The sequence below is a fragment of the Pelodiscus sinensis genome, chromosome 6 (assembly GCF_052426305.1).
Source record: "Pelodiscus sinensis isolate ZL-2025 chromosome 6, ASM5242630v1, whole genome shotgun sequence".
Classification (NCBI taxonomy): domain Eukaryota; kingdom Metazoa; phylum Chordata; order Testudines; family Trionychidae; genus Pelodiscus; species Pelodiscus sinensis.
This window is the reverse complement of record NC_143057.1, coordinates 76,519,987-76,542,540: the sequence shown is the minus strand read 5'-3', so window position 1 is coordinate 76,542,540 and position 22,554 is coordinate 76,519,987. Positions and strand designations below refer to the sequence as shown.

Below are 22,554 nucleotides of genomic sequence, written 5' to 3'. Positions count from 1 at the left end.
TGAACGTGTTAACTTATTTCTTCAACCTTTGTAGCCCCTGGAACTGACCTCTTTCAACTAATATAGTACAGGAATTTAAAGGCAGGTCAAGTCTTTTCAATCTGCTTGCTCAAGTTTCTGAGAATGGTTGAGGAGTTTGGGTAAATGGGGTTCTTACAGAGAGTGGACATGTCTTTATATTTTTGGAAGTTCTAATTAGCTGATTCTTCTGCCTATGTGGGCTAGGTTTGGTTTTATAAATTTGTGTTTAAACTGTGCATTTCAAAGAAATTGTTAAATCACCCCGTGCTTAAGATAGTTGCTTTTGTATATAAATTTCAATATGCAAAATAAAACAAAATTATGCTTATTTTCTGAGTGAGTGGAAGACTCTACTGGGGCTGTTAATGAAGTGGTTGCCATTGTACTAACTTCACTTGAAAATTATTGAGAAAATAATTTTAAGACCAGCAACACTGAATGTGTTCCACTACGCACAGTCATTACATTTTTTGTGATATGAATTAGAAACATACAGTGTTACATATCTATCTAAAAAAGCACATTGTTTTCAATGGTTTTTCATAACAAGACTATTTGGTGAACAAAACAAATAAATTAAATCCTAAACTAACAATCAACTTTACAGTAAGTTATACATTGATAGCTAACATGTGAGTTTTCAGTTTCCTTGGGATTTTATATCCCTAGATGTACAGACATGGCCACAGAGGTAAGGGAGGGCAAAGGGAGAAACTGTCCCAGAGTCCGGAGATACAAAAGGGCCCAGAGCACTCAGCTGCTGCTGCCCTTTAAATCGCTGCCAAAGTGCCACCCTCTGGGCATCACTGAGGGCTGCATAGGGGAGGCATGGTGCTCTCCGGGCAGTGGTGAGGTCTGCTTAGGGCACAAAGCAGGGCCCACTCTTGCCCAGGGCCTGGCCAGGCTATCGGCCCTGCTGTGTACAGTTAACATGTTTGCCACAAAAAAAATGCAGGCCTCAAAAAGAAAAGTAATAAGGAAGGAATAATGAAGATGTATTAACACTATTTTTTCTAAATCACCACATTTTTGATTGTATGTGTTTATGCAATTAATATCTGTAACTATGTATCTCTTATTTCTGCTAAAGTGTTATTGAAAAAGTATATATTTTTTAAGCCTTTGTTTAGCTATTTCTCTAAAAGCCCAATCCAGTGGCACATGAGGGAAATTACAGAAAGTTATAAAACTTAGTCTGATAAATTACAAAGAGAATTTTAACATTTAATATGTACAGCGTTAAATACTTTCAGATTATGTCAGCAGTCTTGCCAAAAATTAAAGTTTATAGATAACAGTTGTCTTTTTTTTAAAAAAGCTTGATTTAATACTTCAAATGCCAGTGAACTGCAACTATACTAGTTGATATATTCAGTCACTTTTTAATTTGTACTTTTCTCAATGAACAACTTCCAATTCAAGCATGTCTGGCCATACCTTCATCTACAATGTTTGAAATGCTAGCATACCCCGAGGAGCTGGCTCACTAGGAATTTCAGGAGATCAGTATATCTAAAATCAGGCCCTTAAAATTTATTTTAATCAGCCAATTCTTTTTTGTTTGTTCAATTAACTAGGTTGTTTTGCTCACGTAAATTCCACTTTTTATAAAATATTTAAACCATACATGATTGTTTTATTGCAGGCTTCACATCTACCAGAGAAATATACTGAAAATGCCACTAGAGGGCACAAATACATGTTCTCTTAGACACAGGCAAACCAAAATTAGATTTATCTGCTGCCAGATTCTTAGTCACAATTATGTTATCCTTCTATAATGCAGTTCCAAATAATAAAACTTGCAAGTCACAGCTAAGCAGATGGAAGTATATGATTATTAGACAAGGTTATGGATTCATCTCAGGTCAAATCATTACGCTCTTCTTATTTATCAGTGATTTAAAAATACGCAGCAAATTTGCAAAGTTTACTGTAAAAGTGCACATTGAACTATGTGGAATCCAAAAGCTTAAGGGAAACACAAAGCAAAAGAAGCACAATTATAAGAGTACTGTTTTGTCCTGTTTTGGAAATAAAATATCACTTAGACAAGTGAAGGATTAGATAGATAAGAGTACACTTTCCCAAAACACTAAGAAAGTGCTATGAAATATGATTGTAGTTTAGCTACCTGACAAACTTTTGATTGATACCAATTTTCAAGCTTTGTATTTTGAAAGTGGCGCTTATACACACAGTAGGCCTTTGTTGATATTTTATCTCACTTAGGGTTTGGGATTAATTGGGTTATAAAAAACATTGTTTCTCACTCAAAACAGTATTAAGGTAATGTAAAATGATATGATAATGTAAGTAATATTGCTTACCCCAATTGACTGAGGGCAGATGGTGGCATGTTATGTAGATGCTGCTGTTGCCAGCCAGTTACTGAACCAAGATGAAGAGCACTGGCTGTGTTAAACCCAGAGAGAGATGATAAGTCTGCACTACTCAGTGAGTATTCTAGGTATCAAAACAGAACAGACAATAACTAAATGAGAATTAAGGGAAATAAACAGTAAGTAGCACCACAATTTAAATTTTCATACATACTGTAATCAGTTTTTTTATCATCATTATGCAAGTGGTATTAAATTGCACCAACAAACCAGGAGCCTTTTCTTAAGCCAATTAATCATTTTAGGAGCAAATAACATCCTCTAATTTATGGACGCCTTTCTGGACATAGCGATCCAGAAACATGCTTGGCCCATACAGCCTTCATTGCCATGCATTATAGATTAACAGTCTTTAAGGCCAGAAGGGAGCATTAGATCACCTTCTGTATAGCTCAAGCCAGAGAATTTCACCCAGTCACCTCTGCTTTTTGATCTGAGGAAGTGGGTCTGGCCCACAAAAGCTCATCACCTAATAAACCATCTTGTTAGTCTTTAAAGTGCTATATAGTCCTGTTTTTTGTTTCACCTCTGCTGTGAGCCTAAGAACTAATATTTGATGACAGTGTATCTTCCAGAAAGGCATCCAGTCTATATATCCATCTAGTCTACTTAGTAATGGTGTGTTGTGATTTTCTGTATGGTTTACTTGTGTGTCCAAAAAAATGTCTTTTCAAACAACACTATTTAGCAAAAATCTTTAGAAAAAGGCTTTATAAAGCAGTTTTCCATTAGAATAATGTAGTCACTTGAATCGCTGTATGTCTTAAGTCATTTATAGACTAAGTATAAGCTAATGAGGCTTTCAACCACTCAAAGTGGTCCAATATGCATTAAGGAATTTCATTACTACTGAGTCACTGCATAGGTCAGTATCTTGCTCTCCCCTACTATTCACATCTTACATTGATACTTACCCGTACCATATGTTGTAGAAATGGCCGATGGGTATCCTCCCATCCCTTGCCCTGGCAAAGTAGGAGTTGCTACGGAAACCACTGGGGTAGCCAATGACTGAGCAGATTGGGAGTTATTTATCCTCTGATTCTTTTAAAGTAAATAAAATAAACAAATTATTGACCAGTTTAAATCAGTTAAATGTATTGGATTTCAGAGTATGTTTTGTGCATGCGATACAACTTGATACAGATTTCATGAAATTAATCATTTAACATGTGGCTTTTATGAACTCTGCCAACCCTATCATTTACAATCCTTCAAGAGATTAGTTGTCACCATAGTAACGCATTACATCAGTATCTCCTAGGAAACCAAACTTGTAACAAGTAAGATTGCTTTATTGTAGGTAGAAGAGACCACGTGAAAAACTGATGAAATATGTAAACTCAACTTCCATTGTTTTACTTTTCATTCAAATGCAAAATTTTTATTAAAATCAGCAATAATGGATTTTATGTTTAATTCAGTAAGCAATATTGTGGAAGTATCACATAATAAACTTTCACCAGCAGATGGTGCTCTGGCTACTTCATTTTTTCTCAGCAAAACTTCAAAATATTAGCTAGCAAAGCAGTTATACAATTGTCTTTAATTCTTAGTACTAGATATTTCAATACAAAAAATTGGACCAAGAAATTCAAATTCTTGCAGGAAAAACTATAAAATGTCCAGAGAAAACTTAAAAAAACCCTAATAAAATGTGCCACTTAAAAAAAAATAGTCTATTTTTTTAGCATGCTAGCAAAATATTTACAGTAGATAAGCTTCCTTTTCAAGGCTTTTTTAACATGCAGAGGCTGAAAAATATAGGTAACAATTCCATTCTTGTCACCTAAATTATATACCATATTAGATAATACTGGGATTGCTTATTTTTATTTTAACCACTAACTTGATATTTTTTTGGATTATTAGGATGAGAGCATCACTACCACTTACCAAAAGCAGATCAACATCCTCAGACTGAGAGCATAGGAAAGGAGTGTTAATAATTAGTGAACGTAAATATTTATCAGCAGACAGCTTTCAAACACAATGAATAGCTTCATCTGATAGGCATAACATGTTAAATAATTTTTGAACACTGCCTACAAAAATAACATTTCATAAAGCCATTCTCTATCCTCCTAATGAGATATTTGTCTCAATTGGGAAGACAGTCTATCCAGTTTTCAGCACAGCTCTTTGTCTCACTATTCATTATTTTTCTCCAGCCCCAGTGGCTGCAAAGATTGTTTAGCAGCACCTTGGTGCCAGAGACCTGACCAGTCAAAGAATCCCTTGGAAGGTATCAGTTTTAAGGTCCTTGGAATAAATCATTTGATGGAGACAGCTTGTCACAGCTCTGGTCTTCTCGAATGTAGCTTCATAGGAGGCTGTTATTTATTACTCCTCATCTTTTAAGATGAAAGCATCACGTTTGTGGAGCTTTAGTTTAATATTCAAAGTTAAAGTAGCCAACTTGCAAGTTGTTTAAATAGCTTGCTTGTCACATAATGGAAAAATGTGTTTACAGCATCACTTCAGTTCACTATCTGGATCCCTTTTTAATCATCCTCACTTTTAATGTTACATCGCTCATGAAAGATTTACTGTTTTGTAGAGAAAGGAAAGACACTAACATGAAACGCTTGATAAGTCAATCTTACAGTCCTCTGCTTCAGCTTTGTTAACACAGAAAGGAGATACATAGTTCCCAGGTTAGATGCTTTCACTGTTTCTTACTACTTCTAAAGAATAATTACTGTTTCTCATCATTATAAAATATGACCCTTGTTCTCAGCATGACAGATTTCCAACTCATTTGTTACTGGTTATTCTGTCATTTGCTGAGACTTTGGTTGTGCAGAATTAAACCAAAGTTGTTAATTGCAGACCATGTATAAGACTAAGTTTAATCTTGTAACAAATCTAGGAAATGATTTTCCAGTAACTAGAAAATTCAGTGTGTGCAGAAAAGTTACCCTTTTTTCTAATTGAGTAGAAAGGGGGAGGAAGTAAAAAGGATTTCATAAAATATAAATAGAAATGAGACCAATCTACCAGCAGAGTGAACTGGACAATGTCAGAATATAGGGTCTGATCCAAAGCCCATGGAAATGAATAGGAGTCTACTTGGAAACAGCCATAGTTTGAAGGGAAAAAAGAAATGCCTGAGGAATGCATTACCACTGATGGCATTGTGTTTTTGCTGCCTGGTGGAATAAGCACTCGGAGATCTGGTTTACGGTTGTTCATTCCCAAATTCATTGGGGGCGGAGATTTTGCTTGCATATTCTTGTTCAAGTTGCCAGGTGAGACCAGCAGACCTGGTGAGTTTCGGGGGTTGCCATACCCATTCCCTGTTTTTTGAAGGAAAAAAAAAAACACAGAACGGAATGTGACAAAGAGGAGCAGAGATTCGCGTACATGAAAATTAAAACTTGATATTAACCAAAACAAGCATATACACTGACAAAGCTTACTATGGGTAAAGTGTAAGTGCCTATGTGTGAAAATATAACTTCTCTGGTATTTGGAACAACTGATTTTGAGACACTTTTTCTCAGGACAGTCGACCTTTCAGTGAAGTAAAATGTGATTATCTGACACTATTATACTGAGGAGTATTGTGCACTCAGATTAGTGAAAACCTAACTTTTGTTACAAAGTAGAGTCAGGAATAGTCAGACAATCTTATGGTTGAAAAAAAAATGCAGAAAACTGTGCCGTGCTTTCATGGACAAATACAAGAGGATTGTGACTTGGCTGACTCACTCCTTTCCAGTTCATGGTTTTGTTTTGTTTTTAGACAAAGAACAAGTATAGCAAGGCTATAATTTCCAGAAAAAGCCGGGGGAGGAATAGGAAGACTCTTAAATGCTTTTCTACTCTCTTCCCCTGACTTTTAGGACCTGATCTTGTCAACAATAAATTCAATGGGAGAAGGAGCATGTCCTTATTTGGAAAATACCCTGATATCTTTCCTCCTGCCTTCCGCAAATCCTTGAAATAATCCTGACAGGCAAATGCTTCGTATTGTGCTAATTTGGAAGCAGTTTTTCCTGTGTAACTGAAATAATACTAGTGCTTGCATCGCGATGCAATTAATGTCTTCCCATTCCACCTAAAACAAGATCGTTTCCTGCTCACCCATGAATACCCTTCTCCTGCACATATCCACAGATAAAAGAGATGGCTTTGTAATGTGCTCTCCAAATTCTGACTTTGTGGTATCAAGGGAAGTAGAGACTATATAAAACTTCACTGAGCTAAATAATATTAAATCTATAATGCAGACAGAGAGGGAACACTCACATCTGAATCTCAATGAAACAAATATTAAACAAAATATTCCATTCTAGGCTCACTTTTAGTTCATAATTACCAGAGATAAATATTCAAAAATAATGAGGAAATATGGGCTTGTAAGCAAGGCACTGACCTAGGAATTGGAAAATGTAAATTCTCTTCTTTGCATTGACACCAACTTTCTGCATAATCATGGACAAGTAACCTAACATATATGGCCCTAAGTTTCTTCATCTATAAAATGGGGATGGTAGCTGAATATCACAGAGGCATGTTTGAGGCTAAATTGGGCAAGTGCACCATAGGAATATCAATAAATAAAATGATATATCCTCTTGGTGTAATGTAACCTGTTTATTTGTGCAATTAAACATGACTGAGTACTCAGAATATTAAATCATACATTTTAATCTGTAAACTCATAAGGTTAAATGTATTCATTAGGGGTGTGCCTACACAGCACAATTATTTCAAATTACATAGCAATTTGTTATTTTGAAATAAATTTGAAATAACGGACGGCTTATTCCGACTTCTGTAAACCTCATTCCATGAGCAATAATGCCTATTCCAAAATAGCTATTTCAAAATAGCTATAGTGTGGATGCTCCACGGTTGCCATTTCAAAATAGCTCCTCACCACGCCATTCAAAGTAATTATTCCCTAGTGCTTCCTTGGGCTCTAAATCGAGGTGGAGCATCCACACTAGGGGAGACTGCCTTGGACTAATTTTGAGGCTTCCCTGTAGTGTAGACACACAATTTCAAAATAAGCTATTTGGAGTACTTCTTCTGGAATAGCTTATTCTGAAATAAGAGTGCAGTGTAGACGTACCCTAGATTAAGTATAATCCTCTTCCAGATAGTTAGTGGGAGAAAAAATTAGATAGATTCTTTAAAAAATCTAAATGCCTTTGGATGTATTTACATTTTAAGAAATGTTTGTTAATAGTTAAGCTGGCTGTTTCATTTCTTAATAGCATCCTACAGGTATCAAGATAAAATATGTATTCATTAAAAAGAGGATTTTACACTCATCAAAATTGAAGAATTTTTAATTCAGTATCATACAGACTTTTAAAATGAACAATTATTTTGAATGTGTATTTGCTATATTTTTATCCTTAATTAATGCTATGGCTTATTAGAGAGAAGGTTATTAAAAGAATGACATTTTAAAGATGGTATTTTTCTAAGCTATACAGTGCTCTTAAGCTGATGTTCAGTTTGACAAATACAACATATGTTTTAGTCATGTGAGATCTGGTTTAAACAAACAATCAAATGGAAAATTATCTTGGTAATTGCAAAAAAAAAAAAGCAGCAGTATTAAAAACTTTTAAGAAGTGTAGTGAAGTGATCTATGGAAGAAGCTGAAGCATAGGCCAGATTTCCTCTGATATTGGCTATCATATAGGAGTTATTTTGTTAAAAGGAAGTAAAAACACCCTGTGAAATGGGTTGCAATATGATATGAGAAGCATATCTTCCATGTGTAAAAGAAGCTGTTTGACAAAAACTATATGCTTGTTTTTTTATTTATTCATTTATGTTTTAAATTCTACAATAAGCTTTCTGATAGAATCCAGCAAAGTTCATGTATTAGAGCGTTTTGTTTTTTTTGCTTCTGATTTTTGGAGAAAGTATTTAAAATATAACAATGAAATTTTCCACAAAAGATTTTTATTAACCCAATGTGATTTATTTAATGAGAAAAATTAATATCAGGAATATATTTCCAACATTTAGAATGTATGCTATTCAAAAACATCAGGGTTTTTATATATATTTACCTACTGATGTAAAATATTTTGAACAGTGATGACATTTCTTACATTTATATTTTTAGAACATAAAATTATTTTTAAGAACTACTGCAATCTTCTCTTTACCAGTGGATTTCTGCTGTTCTTGGCATATTATGCCAGCTAGCATTTTGGAGCCATATAATAACCATTTCTCTTTCCAGCCACCAAATTGTTTTTCTTTTGGCATAATGTGGAATCAGGAATGTAAGACTGTGGACTCTAAACCAATGATATAAGAACCCATCATTTGAAAATCAATGATGAATACGTGCATGCGGTTTACAGCTAAGAAGAGCCTGCATTTAAACCAGCTCTCTAAACCGCATCCTCCTTCTTACTCACAAAGCTGTGGCCTGCTCTGAGGCAGCTGTCCCACCTTCAGATAAATCCACCAAAGAGAATGGTCATTCAGAGGAAAAAAAAAACACCCTGTATAAGCCTTCTAATATACAGATTAAACCTTTCTTCATCCTATACTTTAAAATTACACTCCGCCTGGAGAATTATCAATTTAGATGTGACTGTATGCAGAACATCACATTCCACTACCCACTAGAAAGCACAAAAATTATATGTCATGTATGAATGGATTTCCTGATTATAGATTATAAGAAAATGAAGAACAGATGGATTTTAGAGCAAGTTTGCTTTACATTTTTATTTGGTTAAAAGCCATATTTTCACTGAAATAGAACATTTTTAAACATTATGGATATAATTTGTAATGCAAAGTGAAAATAAAAACAGTAGATGTACAAGTTTTAAAGGGCATATCTCCATGTAAATTTATAACACTTTCAATTCAAGAAGCTGTAAGAACAAATTGATTTAGTCCTGTTTTTTGTTTGTTTTTGTTTTGTTGAGTTTAAAGAGTGAAAAGATTTTGCACATAAAAAGAAATTACTTATAGCTAAGTAAAGTAGAAGAGCAGCACAGAACCACTAAATGTAGTGACTTTGTATTTGGATTAACTGCTCAATAAAGAAAAATTCTGATAACAGACTCCTTTTCCTGTGACCATCAATCAGGAAAAAACATTCTCTGACTTCTGAGAGAATATTGCTTACATAAAAGTGCACAATTAAGCCTTATATATCACCTTTTTAACTCCATCAGACCCAAGAAATAAATTTCTCTGTAGCAGAGAAATACAGTAATAATCAATACAAAATGTTTGTCCACTGAAGGAAAGATATTAATTGAACTACATTTTTCTCAATTATTTCAAATACATTATTTTAATTGCTCACTTGTATTTTGTAAGGACTTTACAATGTATTTTCACAAGTGCCTAGCAAGTAAAGTTAGACCAAAGCTGAGTAGTTTTGAAAATTTCACCTTGAATAGCCAGTAAACAGCATTTAAGACTGGAAGCTGTATCGCTCACTCAGACTAAGGCCATATCAGTAAGGACTGCAGGATTCAGCCCATATGTTTTTTTATTCCTAAAAGGCAAGAATTTTAGGCTCAAAGTTAACCAAATAGAGCAGTGATTCTTGTCTAGATTTCTGAAAGTTTTAATTAGTTTCATATCAGTTTTCATCATTACAAATGCAGGCAAAAAAAAGAAAAAAGAACAAAATAAGATGGAGGAGAAATATTCGTCATATAGGCTGAGATTTTCAAAGTTGTTTAGGAGCCTTTGACACCCATTTCCCATTACTTTTAATTGTAACAATGTCCAAATTTTGAGGAAAGTTTGAAAATGTCAGTGATAATTTCAAATTGCCAGTATTCCTATTAACCTACAGGTTTACTTTTCCATAATTCTTCTGAGAAGAATATAGATTCTTTTTTATAAGTGCTCCCTGACCCTACACAGACATAGAATCATATGACATCTATAGTTATTTGTGTAACCTTTTTTCATGTGACCAGTAACCCTCTAAAAATACATGTGAAATTCAGAACAATACTTTATAGAAGAGAGAGACACTTATGATGTATTTTACTTTGAAATTTATAATACACAAAGAATAAGTGAGAAGAGAATGCAGAGAGTAATAGAAATCTTGCTAAAATTATACTCTTTAATCACTCTCATCTCCCATTGACTACAAAAAGAATTTTGCCTGAATAAGGAGGAATTAAATGCTGATTTAGAGGCTTCTAAGGATCTATGTGTCTCTTCCTCTTCCATGTATATAAAGTAGAGTCGCCACAGATAGGCCTGAGTAGGCTGTGACCCACTCAATTTTCACCCATGCCCACCCACCCATGCAGGCCAAGCGCTGGGAATGACCTCACTTTGCCCAGCACTCCAACCAGGTAGCAGAACTGGAGCATGGGAGTTGACCACATGCCACCAGTGCTCCAGCCTGGGGAACAGCCAGGGAGCTGAGCCAGGTCTGACTCCATGCCACTGGTGCTCTGCCTGTAGAGTGGGGCTGGGGCTGACCCAGTGCCACCTGGCACTCTGGCCTGGCAGTGGGGTTAGGTTCCGGGTGGGGTGACCCTGTTGCACCTGCATTGCAGACCGGGAAGCAGGGTAAGAGCTGACCCCAATCTGCCCGGTGCTCTGGCTGGGGAGTGGTGCCAGAGCGTGGGGGTGGATCCCCAGTGGCCGGGGAGCAGGGCCATGGATGACCCCGCTACACTTAAACTGGTACTCAAGTACTCTGCAACCCAGCTTTCCAGCCAGGGCGTGAGTAGCTGACCCCACCCCACCCACGCTCTCACTGGACAGCGGGGCCAGGAGTGGGGGCTTACTGTCCCCATCATTTCCCACCAACCCATAGACAGGGCTCACCTAAATGGGCACTTCTGGCTATGCCATTGGCATATAATTCAAATTTTCTTTAATTAGGTGCACTGATGTCCGAACAGAGCTTACAGTTTCTGGATACTAACTCTAATGGACAAAAGCCAGGAAATCATACTATGTTGTTCACCTACAACATAATTTTTAAGGGAGTCATTGACTGAATATTTTTACTCAGATGTTGCATCTGCTAATCATTTCACAGTACATTACCTTGGCTAACTGCAAGCAATAGAAGAAAACTGAAGTGGAAATATGTTATCTTTAATATAAAGATTTTCTTCTTCTAAGTAACCTGCCCATTTCCATACTATTACATTAATGGACCTTCCCTACTGAATTACACAGAGCAGACCAAGATAGATGTAGTACAGGTTGAACCTATCTAGTCCGACACTCTCTGGTCCAGCAACATCCATATTCAGGAGGCTGGATGTCCACTTATCATGGATGTGGCCAAGTTTCCCATGGTCCCATAAAGCCATCAGTCCTGGCTCTGTGTTCTGTGCTGTTATTTAGCTCTAATTTACCCCTAAAGGTACATCTACACAGCAGTGTTATTTTGGAATAACTGATGTTATTCTGAAATAATACAGTGCACATCTACACCACAAGCCTTTATTTTGAAATAATGTTGAGCTGGAGGACTTCTTACTCCAACTTCTTGTAACCCTCATTTCACAAGGAGTAAGGGAAGTCGAAAGAATATTCTTCCTTCGACTTGCTGCTGTGTAGACAGTGCCAAAAGCTGAATTAAGCTACTTCGGCATAAACTATGCAATTGATGTAGCTGAAATTATGTAGCTTAATTTGACTTTAGCCCTGCTGTGTAGACATACCCTGATACCTTCTAGGAGCCCAGTAAGCAGTAGAACTGTTGGTAATGCTGCTAGATAATACTGACCTCCCATGGTTTGGAAAATTCTCTGGTTTGGGACCCGTCAGGTTCTGAGGATGCTGGACTAGAGAGGTTCAACCTGTATATAAAAACTAGTGACTTTGAATGAAAAGTATTCTATAGAATATCATGTAATATCAGCATGATTTTGGCCTGAATTCGGGGAAGGGTATTAAGCTAAAAAAGTACTTTTGGGAAAGCAGAGAAAAATAGCTCAACAATTCTGTTTGTTTTAGACTTTAAAAAAAATAGTAATGAATTAAAAAGTGACTACATATATTTAGAGATAAAAAAGCTAGTATGATGTGATGTGATATTATATTATATCCCCGTGAAGTAGCTTAAAGATATTACAATAATTAATGAGACATTCCTACCCTTTCTTCTATCAGTATATAGGGTCCTAACTGCAGTGCAGTTCTGCTTTATAAAGGAGAGGAAAGTATTTAGGGGATGCGCAGATACTATGATGATGAGAGCAGTTTAAACAATTTAGCAACAGGCTGTGGTTGAGGGTGTGAAAAATGGGAAGGTGCAATTGAGTCTGCCTCATGTACCATTCCCCTACATTCTAACAGACAAATGCCTAGTGGAGTGTGATGGAGGGTGGGCAGGATCCACACACCAGGGAAAATGGTGATTTCCGTGAAGAACAAATCATGTCAGCCCTCCTCCAACCTTCTGGAATAGAAGTATACTAGGAGAAGAAAGAAGAGAAAACTTCGGCTATTCTAGGAGGGTGGGCAAACCTCTGAGGACCGTGGAAGGCAAAGTTACATCAAGGTCTGAATAACCTTGTACTTTCACTTCCCTGTATTTCTGTATCCATCTGTTGTCTCTTATCTTACACATAATTTGTAAGCCACATGAGGCACAGCCCATCTTTTTGTTCTGCATTTGTACAGCACCTAGCACAGTATAGTCCTAGTCTATAAGTAGGGCCCCTAGATGCTAAAGCAATACAAATAATAAATATTAAGAGCACTGGGAGCACTCTAGTTATTTCAATCCAGGTTTGCCATCTCCATTCAGCTAAATGCAGAAACGAAGCAACACACAATGAGAAACCTTGTGCAGATTTCTTTTCCCCAACGTAATTTGCTATTGTCAATATTATTATCAGTTCTCATAATAACTGTTCATTGGGCCATACAATTTGCATTGTTTGGTAATTCCTTAATGGCATCTGATTTAGGGAATTTAGGAACATATTGCTCCAACGCAGGAAAATATGTTTCCTATTTTATTACCTCTAATTGTATTGACTTTAGAAAAACTGCTTTGTTCTCTTTGGTTAATATAACACATTATCTTATTTGGCCTGGAGTTTCACCTGATCAACTCAACAACTACATTTTAATTAACGAGCAAAACTACTTAAGAATATTACACGCTGATCTTCGTATTTGCACTACTTGAATATACTTTGTGGCTTAAAAAATCAGGGACAGTTCAGGGAATAAGAGAATGGTAGTTTCACACTATGGGGTTTTCAAGTATTTAAAGCCAGAGTCCTTGCTGGGTGGCAGAGATCAGATAGTCATGGTGAAGTGCCTTGCCTTGGATGAGATAGCCAGGATGCCTTTGGGGTTTTAGAAGACAAGATGAGAATTAGACATAGTGCAGGATGTGTTGTTACCTCTTCACTAGTCACTCTCCCCTTTTTCTTTGCAGTATAGCATGTACTCAAGGGGAGCTACTGTATGCTTACCTCTTCTGAAAATCTGTCCCTTATGTCAGTGCTTAAAAGGGAGAGGAACTCTTTTGAAAAGCTGGCTCCAATTGTGGGTGCTGACTGAGCACCTGAAAAGTCTAGCCCTGAACGCTTTTCAAAATCTGGTTTTAGGACTGAGATTTTAATGGATTTGGATTGCCCAATGCCCATTAGAAATTAACGCCAACTCCCAGGGAAGCAATTAAGCTCATGCATACTTTTAAATCTATGATTAGTTCAACTCCCCACCTTGGGCATTCACAGATGGACAGGAACAACTTAAACCTCTGTATGCAAATAAATTACATTTTCTCTTCTTTTTATACGAGCTGCCCTTGACTGTTACATCACGAGAAAGAGCAAACAAGCTTATGTAATAGGGTAAAACACATTATTGGAGAAGATAAAATTTTTGAAGGTATTAAGAGAATGCCCTGGAGACAATATTCTGGCATTTATCCTTACCTGACTCCTTGAATAGCTTTTTAAAAAACGGGGCAATTAATTTACTTCTCCAGCTGTTCTAAATCGATTATCTTTTGGGGATAATATCACTATATTTTAGGGGAAATGTTTCACGATAAGAATTAACTCCAAATATAAATGACTGTAAAATCAAAAACCTTAATTTTTAGCTTCCCCCAAGGAAATTTTAGAATATTGGTTACCGTTTTTTTCATAAACAGTGATAAGTGGTAAATTTGTTAAATTACATATTTCTTGTTACATGCATAAATGCTGCAGAAATGAAGAACACGTTGTTTCAAATTCATGTTCAGAACAACTGGTGACTGCATGTTCAAAACACAAATCACACAATCCTCAGTCTCCATCCTTTCTATGTTGTTAAAATAGATCTTCCCAGAAAATGGCAGCATGTTATGTAAATGTGCAGACATTATATAAAGACAAAATAAACCTTTTAAGGTTAGTTCTGTGCAAGCAGTTGTAAACACAAGGCAAAAGCAGAGTTACTGACCCTGCCATGTCTCCTCTTATTTTCCTCTGATACTTGAACAGCAGTCCCAGCTATTATCAGGGCAACAATTGGAGTCTATGGCCTGAATACTTTAATTGGGGAATCATGCTTAAAGTTAATGGGCAAGAGGAATATTAACTCAGTGTTGCCAGGAACTTCTGAGTGCTGCCTTGCTGTAATATCTGTATTCACAGCTCCAAGGGGTTAAATGCATTTCTTGCTTTTCTTCCTGGAGCAAACCCATAGCTGCATTCCAAGATCTAGGAGACATCAACTATCTCTTTCAGTACTCAAGGGTAAGCATGAAATCCAGATGTTTGCTGATTTGCAACACTTCCTTATTCTCTCCTTCTCTGAACAAAGACACAGATTGCAAAGTGGAAAAAGACAGCATGATACCTTCTGAGAAGACATGTAACCAAAATATAATGGATAAAATCCTAGCCTCACTAAGTAAATTGCAAAATTTCCACTGACTTCAGTGGGGTCAGGATTTTACTCAATAACTCCATGTTACTATTTGGGCATAGATTTTCTAAAGGGATATTTTTAATTGCTTGTCATAAAAGTGAAATTGATCATGCTTGTCTTTAAAATCCTACTTATAGAGAACTGCCGCTTGCATGACTCACTTAATTGTTCACTATTTGTGATCTTAGGGCTTTCTCCTTAGAAAAGATGTGAGGGTGTTCTCATTATTGACTCAGTCATTTATCCTTTCAATCTATCTTTTTATAAATACAAATATTGAGACACTGTAAATTAGAGACAAGATGAGACAGAGAATAACTCAAATATCATTCTGTTAACACTTCCATAACATTTGGAAATCCAGTAAAGGACCACATTTTGCAAAGTACAGGCTGAGTTTTACACAGAAAAATTGAGTTGCGTTCAGATACCTGTTTATATGAGTGCATATCAGTTAACATTTTGTGAGAAATTACCAGTTAACGTGCAATTCAATTTTTTGTGCATGGACCACAGCCTTCATTCTTAAAAATCTGTTCTCCAAAGGTTTGACTGGGTGCAGTTCACCTAGGCACCAGCCCTATGCACAACTTCAGTCACCCAGAGCCAAGGGTGGAGTTCCAGGAGTGTGTGTGTAGAGGGGGAAGCAGCCATGCACTCCAAGATGTGGCTTGCTTTTCATCCTGTTCCCTGGACTATCAGGAAGTGAGGGGAAAGTATTTGCATTCTGTGCATGCCTCTCACACCTGGCTGGTGGGCTTCCTTCAGCCAGGTATGAGAGGCATGCACGAAATGCAAGTTTTTTCCTCTCACTTCCTGATACTCCAGGGAATGGGATGAAAAGCAAGCCATGTCCTGAAGTGCACAGCTGCTGTCCCCCCCTACACTCCTGAAACTCTGCCCTTGCCCAGAGCACACGTGGGACTTGAATAGTACACGGGCCTTCTTCCAGCCCTCAGCAAAGGTGTGAATTTCAGCCATTAAGACTGTGGGATACCATAGGTATCCTGGAAAAACTCCGTCGTGTCTAGGGAACGTGTCTGCTCTTCCACTTTTTTTGCAGAAGAGCAGACACACTCTTTCAGAAGCTCTGTCTTCCTTCTTCCGTCTGTACTGGGACCTGTGCTTTTGAACATATTCCCTAATGATTTGGAAAAGGGAGTGAACTGTGAAGTGGCAAAATTTCCAGATGATATAACATTTTTCAAGTCAGCTTCATACTAAACTAAGAGTTACAAAACTGGGTGACTGAGCAACAAAATAACAGATGGGCTGTGTCTAGATTGGCATGATTTTCCGGAAATGCTTTTAACGGAAAAGTTTTCTGTTAAAAGCATTTTCGGAACAGAGCGTCTAGATTGGCACGGACACTTTTCCGCAAAATCACTTTTTGCGGAAATGTGTCCGTGACAATCTAGATGCGTTTTTCCGCAAAAAAGCCCCGATCGCCATTTTCGTGATCGGGGCTTTTTTGCGGAAAACAAATCTGAGCTGTCTACACTGGCCCTTTTGCGCAAAAGCTTTGTGTAAAAGGGACTTTTGTCCGAACGGGAGCAGAATAGTATTTCCGCAAGAAGCACTGATTTCTTACAGTAGGAAGTCAGTGCTTTTGCAGAAATTCAAGTGGCCAGTGTAGAGAGCTGGCAAGTTTTTCCGGAAAAGCAGCTGATTTTCAAAAAAACCTGGCCAGTCTAGACACAGCCATGAAGTTCAACACTGGTAAATGCAAACCAATACAATTTGGGGAAAAAACCCCAACTATAGATAGATAGATAGATAGATCCTAAATTAGCTATTGCCACTCAAGAAAAGATTTTGGAGTCATTGTGGATAGTGTTCTGAAAACTTCAGCTCAATGCAAATGAGCTGTCAAAAAGCTAACAGACTGCTAGGACCTACAGGTTGAAACTCTGTAATCTGGACTTCCCTAGTCTGGCCACACCCTGGTCAGGCTTCATTTTCAGAAGAGAGGAGTCTGCCTGCCGATTCATGAATTAACATGGGATTGACTTTTAAAAAAGTACCAGGAAAAGGTTTTCAGAAATGATTAGTGGTTTCTGGGTGCCCAACTTGAATCAACATAAAGAGGCAGGATTTATGAAGGAGGAGAGCTCAGGACTATCTGAAAATCAGTCTCCACGAAGAAGTTTTTGGTAAGGTTGGTAAGGTTAAAAAGTGTGTAATTATGTAGCCACTGAAAATCTCAGCAGTTACATGGTTACACACACCTCCAGTGTGGAGCAGCAACTGTGCTCGGATACAGAGTCAGCATCGTGGGGTGGCATCTGGCTCCCTGGGAGCAGGGCAGGGACCTGCGTATAACATTTAATGGTAACCAATAAGCCCAGGCTTATTGGTTAACCATTTAAACAGTCATACTTTTATATCCTGAGTTTTTAGCCCCAAAAATTGCTAGTTACTTTTGAATTGCAAATGCCTTTTCTTTTGATGTTGGCTTTAAGAGGGAGAAAGTGAGGGAACAAATGAGAAAAACAGGAAAAGAAACAGTTAAAAACTCATTTTTTGGCAAAAATACTGCTAACTTTATCCCTTTGGAGAATATCAGACTGGATTTAAAGGTTATCTTGGCATATGTAGACTTATTCCAGATTCACACCAGTATAACAACAGACCTTGTCTCACAATATTTGTTTAGTTATACCCAATGGAAAAATGAAGAGTAACATACAACTATGCTAGGTGCTGCAGGACTATTTGTTGTTTTCTAAATGTTTTCATAAAACTATACGTCCCTTATGTGAAGACCCAAAACTGGTGTGAATTACAAAGTATAACCCAGTTTTAGAGGTAGTGAAAATCTGGAGATCAGAACACCTGGACAAAGAAAGACCCCTAAAATCAACTGCAGCACTAAGTATTTAAAGAGCATTCGACAGTTATTTGAAATCTTTATCCTTTTAGGCTTTCAACAATGTTAAAGCACTACCTGAAATTATAGTTCAGACAATGTACAACGATAAAAATACTTAAGAACTCATTATTAGCTTGTTGTCAAGCTTCCCACAACTTAAAAATTTATGTTTCAGGTTAAATGTGTTCTCTAAAAATTAACACAGTGCATACTTTAATAATTAAACAGGTAGCATGTCACTTGGTTAAGGGGTTAAGATGAAAGGCGTAACTCTAAAGGTATTTTATGACATAGTAGTTTAGGTCCCAAGAGTTCTTGTTCTTTTCTTTCACTCAGAAGTTTCTGGCTTAAGAGAATGGCACCAGTGACATTGATACATTTATAATTTAGCAGCTATACTAAATAGGAAGTTCACTCTAAGTTTGCTGGCAGCTTCTATTCTCACATAAACTGTCCCACCAGAGCCTGACTAAGAACAAACATAAGATAATGTTGATTTTAGTTTAAAAATACCTTCATTGGTATTTAATTGTGTAGAATAATAAAAACGTAGTCAGCCTTCTGAAGTTTATGTCTGGGGTGGACCCCCAAGGTAAAACTATTGATGATTTGGGGTTTCTAACACTGAACAATACAAAGCAACAAAATAACACATTTTTCAAAACATAGATATAACCAACCTAAGTAGCTTTTTCCGTTTCCCATTTTCTAGTTGTCATGAAATTTTGTTAGAGTCATGCAGAAACTTGTGCTCTTTTGTTGGCAATCAAAAATAGTTTCATTTTGTAGCGATTGAAATGAAACTTTTGAACAACTCCACTCTTCTTGGAGTGCATTGCTTTAAATATATGCTATTTTTGGATGCAAATGCATGAAGTTCTAATCTGGCAAAAACCCTAACAAATTAAACCACATGATCATGCCATCAGCTTCTACGATGCCAAATGGAAAAAAAACACTGGGGTCTCTGTTTTTTTCTGAAAAATGGTAAACAAAGAGAACTTTTGATGTTTATTCTTCTATGCCCTTAAGAAAGAAGGCACTGAAAAATAGTGGCATTGTTGAATGATGCTACTGAGGCAGACGATTTAGCCATATATGACCTCTCATCGTCCGATGGCCCTGTATCAAATCCCTCCTACTGCTTTGCATTTAAGACATGAAGAATACATATCTACACTGATGTTTTTGGCTCTTAGTGCCAGATAAGAACAAAGACTATTCATGCAATTAAATATTTATGAGGCATTCCTGGTAATGCCCCTTTTACACAGCATTAAATCAATTCACCAGCCCAAAGATGCATTGCTTGAAAGCCAAGTGTGTAATAATAGAGTAAGCAATCTATATTCTCAGAGGGTCATTCTGTCCTTTTCATTATATCTAACTTAAAAAAATATATACATTAAAAAGCATGGTCCCTATACTTAGTGCGTTGAGTGTGTCTTCTTTAGACAGTAAAATGTGTTTAGATGTTAATGAGCATCAAGAATGACAAAGCCAACTAGATATTTAGAACAGGAACAAATTTAGTAGACACAAATATTATTTTTGAATAAACACTGACTGCCTTATTGCATCCCACCACCTTTGAAAGAGAAGAAGGAACAGGCAAATCAATGACTGTGATACCATGACAGGTCTTAACAGGCCAGTAGAGGGAGCTCATTAAAAGGGCAATCTTCTTTCCTCTACTAGTTTCACTGCTGTGGTGCCTGAAGCTTCAGTCGTGTACACAGTCACAAAAGGGTATGACTCGACACCCTCAAACATCACCAAAAATGATTTTTCAATGCTGCATTTATGCAAAATGCTACCAGACAATTAAGAAATTGTAATTTCCTAACATAGGTTTTGCAGGAATAGATGAGACTAATGGGTAAGAGCCCAAGAGTTCATGTGGTCTGCATGATGCAGTCATACAAGTAATACAAAATGACCTCTCTGAGCTGCAGTGCCAGATTAAAATGTCTACTGGGTCAACTGCTGTGTTGATTCAATTTCACACCAAAACCAGCATGTAAGATCTGTGATTTCTTTGCAAGTAACAAAATAAAAAAAAGAAAATAAAAAGGAGTGGTCTGAAGCAAGTCCAGAGGAGTCAGGAGAAAAAAAAGAAATATTATCTATAAGTACCCTTATGATATAGTTAGTGCAAGAGAGTATAGCTTCAGAATATACATCATCAATTATTGCTACCTCTGATTTATGGTTCACACACTGACTCTCCACACTACTTCTTCATATAGCTCCTATCAGCCAGCAATTAACACAGTTCCACTGGATGTTCTACTGCTCAGCTTTTTTTCTGGAATGTTCTAGTATTTTGTCATGTGCATTTGTGATAGCATAGCATCACTGTACTGGTAATATAATGCAGCATTTACTGAGTTCAGTGAGCAGTTCCTACAACATTAAAGCAACATCACTCTGATGTGGCAGTCCATACCAGGCATAGCTCCAATTTAAATCAGTTGGATCCAATATTTTTCAATGCCTCGTAAAGTCTTTTGAAAATGCCTTGTCTATTAGGTAAATTAACGCAATTAAGTAAAAGTTTAAAGTTATGTACGACTGGTGTTTCATTGCAGCGTTTGTAGCTCAAAATCAACACAAATGGCAAAGGCTTACCTTAGTACACGTTGAAGGGGAAATGGGGAAAATCCTGGCCCATTGAAGTCAATGGCAAAACTCCCATTGATTTCAATAGGATCAGGATTTCACCCACTGACTTCAAAGGGAGATTTAGCTGAGTATGGGTTGTGTGACTGGGACTAAAGATTTTTACAGAAAGACTTCAGGTCAAGAAAAAACTTGAGGACATTATGTACATGGACAGCTATAATGGGTGTGGTTTTCTAAGGGTCTCAACCTTTTTTTGCTCCCACTTAAGTTGATGATAGAACTCCTATTTACCTGGCTAAACTGAGCTCTTTTGAAAATCCTATTTTAAGCACACAGTTATTTTAAGGCCAAGCTTATATTAATGATCTACTGTGGTGCATAACACACAATAATAATACATAACATAAAAAGCTCTTCTCTTTACCTGCACTGGTGCCTGCACCGGTTGTGAGGTCCCCACCCATCAGGCCACCTAGGGTTTCAAATAAGATAGTTAAAAGGAGAATGATCATAGTAGTTTATTTTTAGTCAAACATTTAAAACAATACTAATACATTTTCTCTCAAGTAACCCATTCCAATGCCCTCTGAAGTTCTTAGACATCTTTTAATTAACTTCAGTGGGCATCAGATCAGGCCATGATCTTTTTAAAACTGCAAATTGTCCTTTGTAAGGTTTTACAGCTAACATATTTGTATCATGATGTCCTGCAAACACAAAAATATGTTGAGTAGCTGACACTTTACAGACACTGACATTTCTCAGATTTTTTTCCCAAGCAGACATAGTCTAAGAAGCATCCTTATATTTAAAAAATGGGCTTGGTCTAATTATACTGGATTATTTGAAAAAAATATGTATTTAATTGTTAACTGCATTAGAAAACCCACAGATGATTGTTCTTCATAAGCTGCTGCCAGGCAATGAGATACTGCAAGTAGTTCTACAAACAAATTAATGGTAAATAATTATTGTAGCACATTTGTGTAATTGTTTATTATAATATTCTTGACCCCTTCATAGACATTTGCTCTACAGATTTATTTATTTACTTTTTTCCTTGGGCTGGAGAACTTGTATGGTTCTTTAAACTCCGAATACTTAAGGCTACATTGCTTCAGCCAGACTGAGTGAATGATCCTAATCCTCATTTATCCTGCTCAAAGGTGACCCTGAATCATCACCAGCATGGAAAGCAACCTTTTGTTTATACACTCCAGCTTGGAGGTGGCCTCCTATTTACCAGTCAATGAGCTTGTGAATACATACAGAATTACAAATGCTGCATTTAGCCTTTTAACTGCTGTTTAAGTAATTAGAAGCCTATTTTACTTTCAAAGATAAGGTTGCTCTGATCATACATAATTTTTCAAGTTTATGGAAAACAGCGCAGTGGCTTTTTGCATGGCACAAACACATGAGCTGCCTTTCTGTGTAACAGTAAATTGTCTGCCTTTCTCCTTTATGGATTTCCTTCATTCTTAGCCAATACTCATACAGGCAGTCCCCAGGTTACGTACAAGATAGGGACTGTAGGTTTGTTCTTAAGTTGAATTTGTATGTAAGTCGGAACTGGTACATATTGTAGGGGAAACTCTAGCCAAACATTTCTCCAGAGCTCAGTTTTATTCTCCCACACCTCACTTCCCTCAGTCCTTTATTCTCAAGCTGAGGTGTCTGCTGAGAAAAGCCGCTCCGCGTCTCCCTGGTCTGCTGGCGGGGGCGCTAGCTTCGTGTCTCCCTGGTCTGCTGGGG

The 22,554-nt window shown here is 37.0% G+C and overlaps 1 protein-coding gene across 12 annotated transcripts in view; it reads right to left on the bottom strand.

The window, feature by feature from the left end:
- The window catches only part of MEF2C (myocyte enhancer factor 2C), a 168,903-nt gene that overhangs the window by 12,192 nt on the left and 134,157 nt on the right, over positions 1-22,554 (bottom strand). For all 12 annotated transcript variants that reach the window (XM_075932165.2, XM_075932166.2, XM_075932175.2 and 9 more), the window contains 4 exons: positions 21,224-21,271; positions 5,550-5,722; positions 3,338-3,467; positions 2,352-2,487 (listed from right to left, as the gene is read on the bottom strand). In XM_075932165.2, coding sequence (XP_075788280.1) covers positions 2,352-2,487; positions 3,338-3,467; positions 5,550-5,722; positions 21,224-21,271 — 487 coding nt within the window. The remainder of the gene's footprint in view (positions 1-2,351; positions 2,488-3,337; positions 3,468-5,549; positions 5,723-21,223; positions 21,272-22,554) is intronic.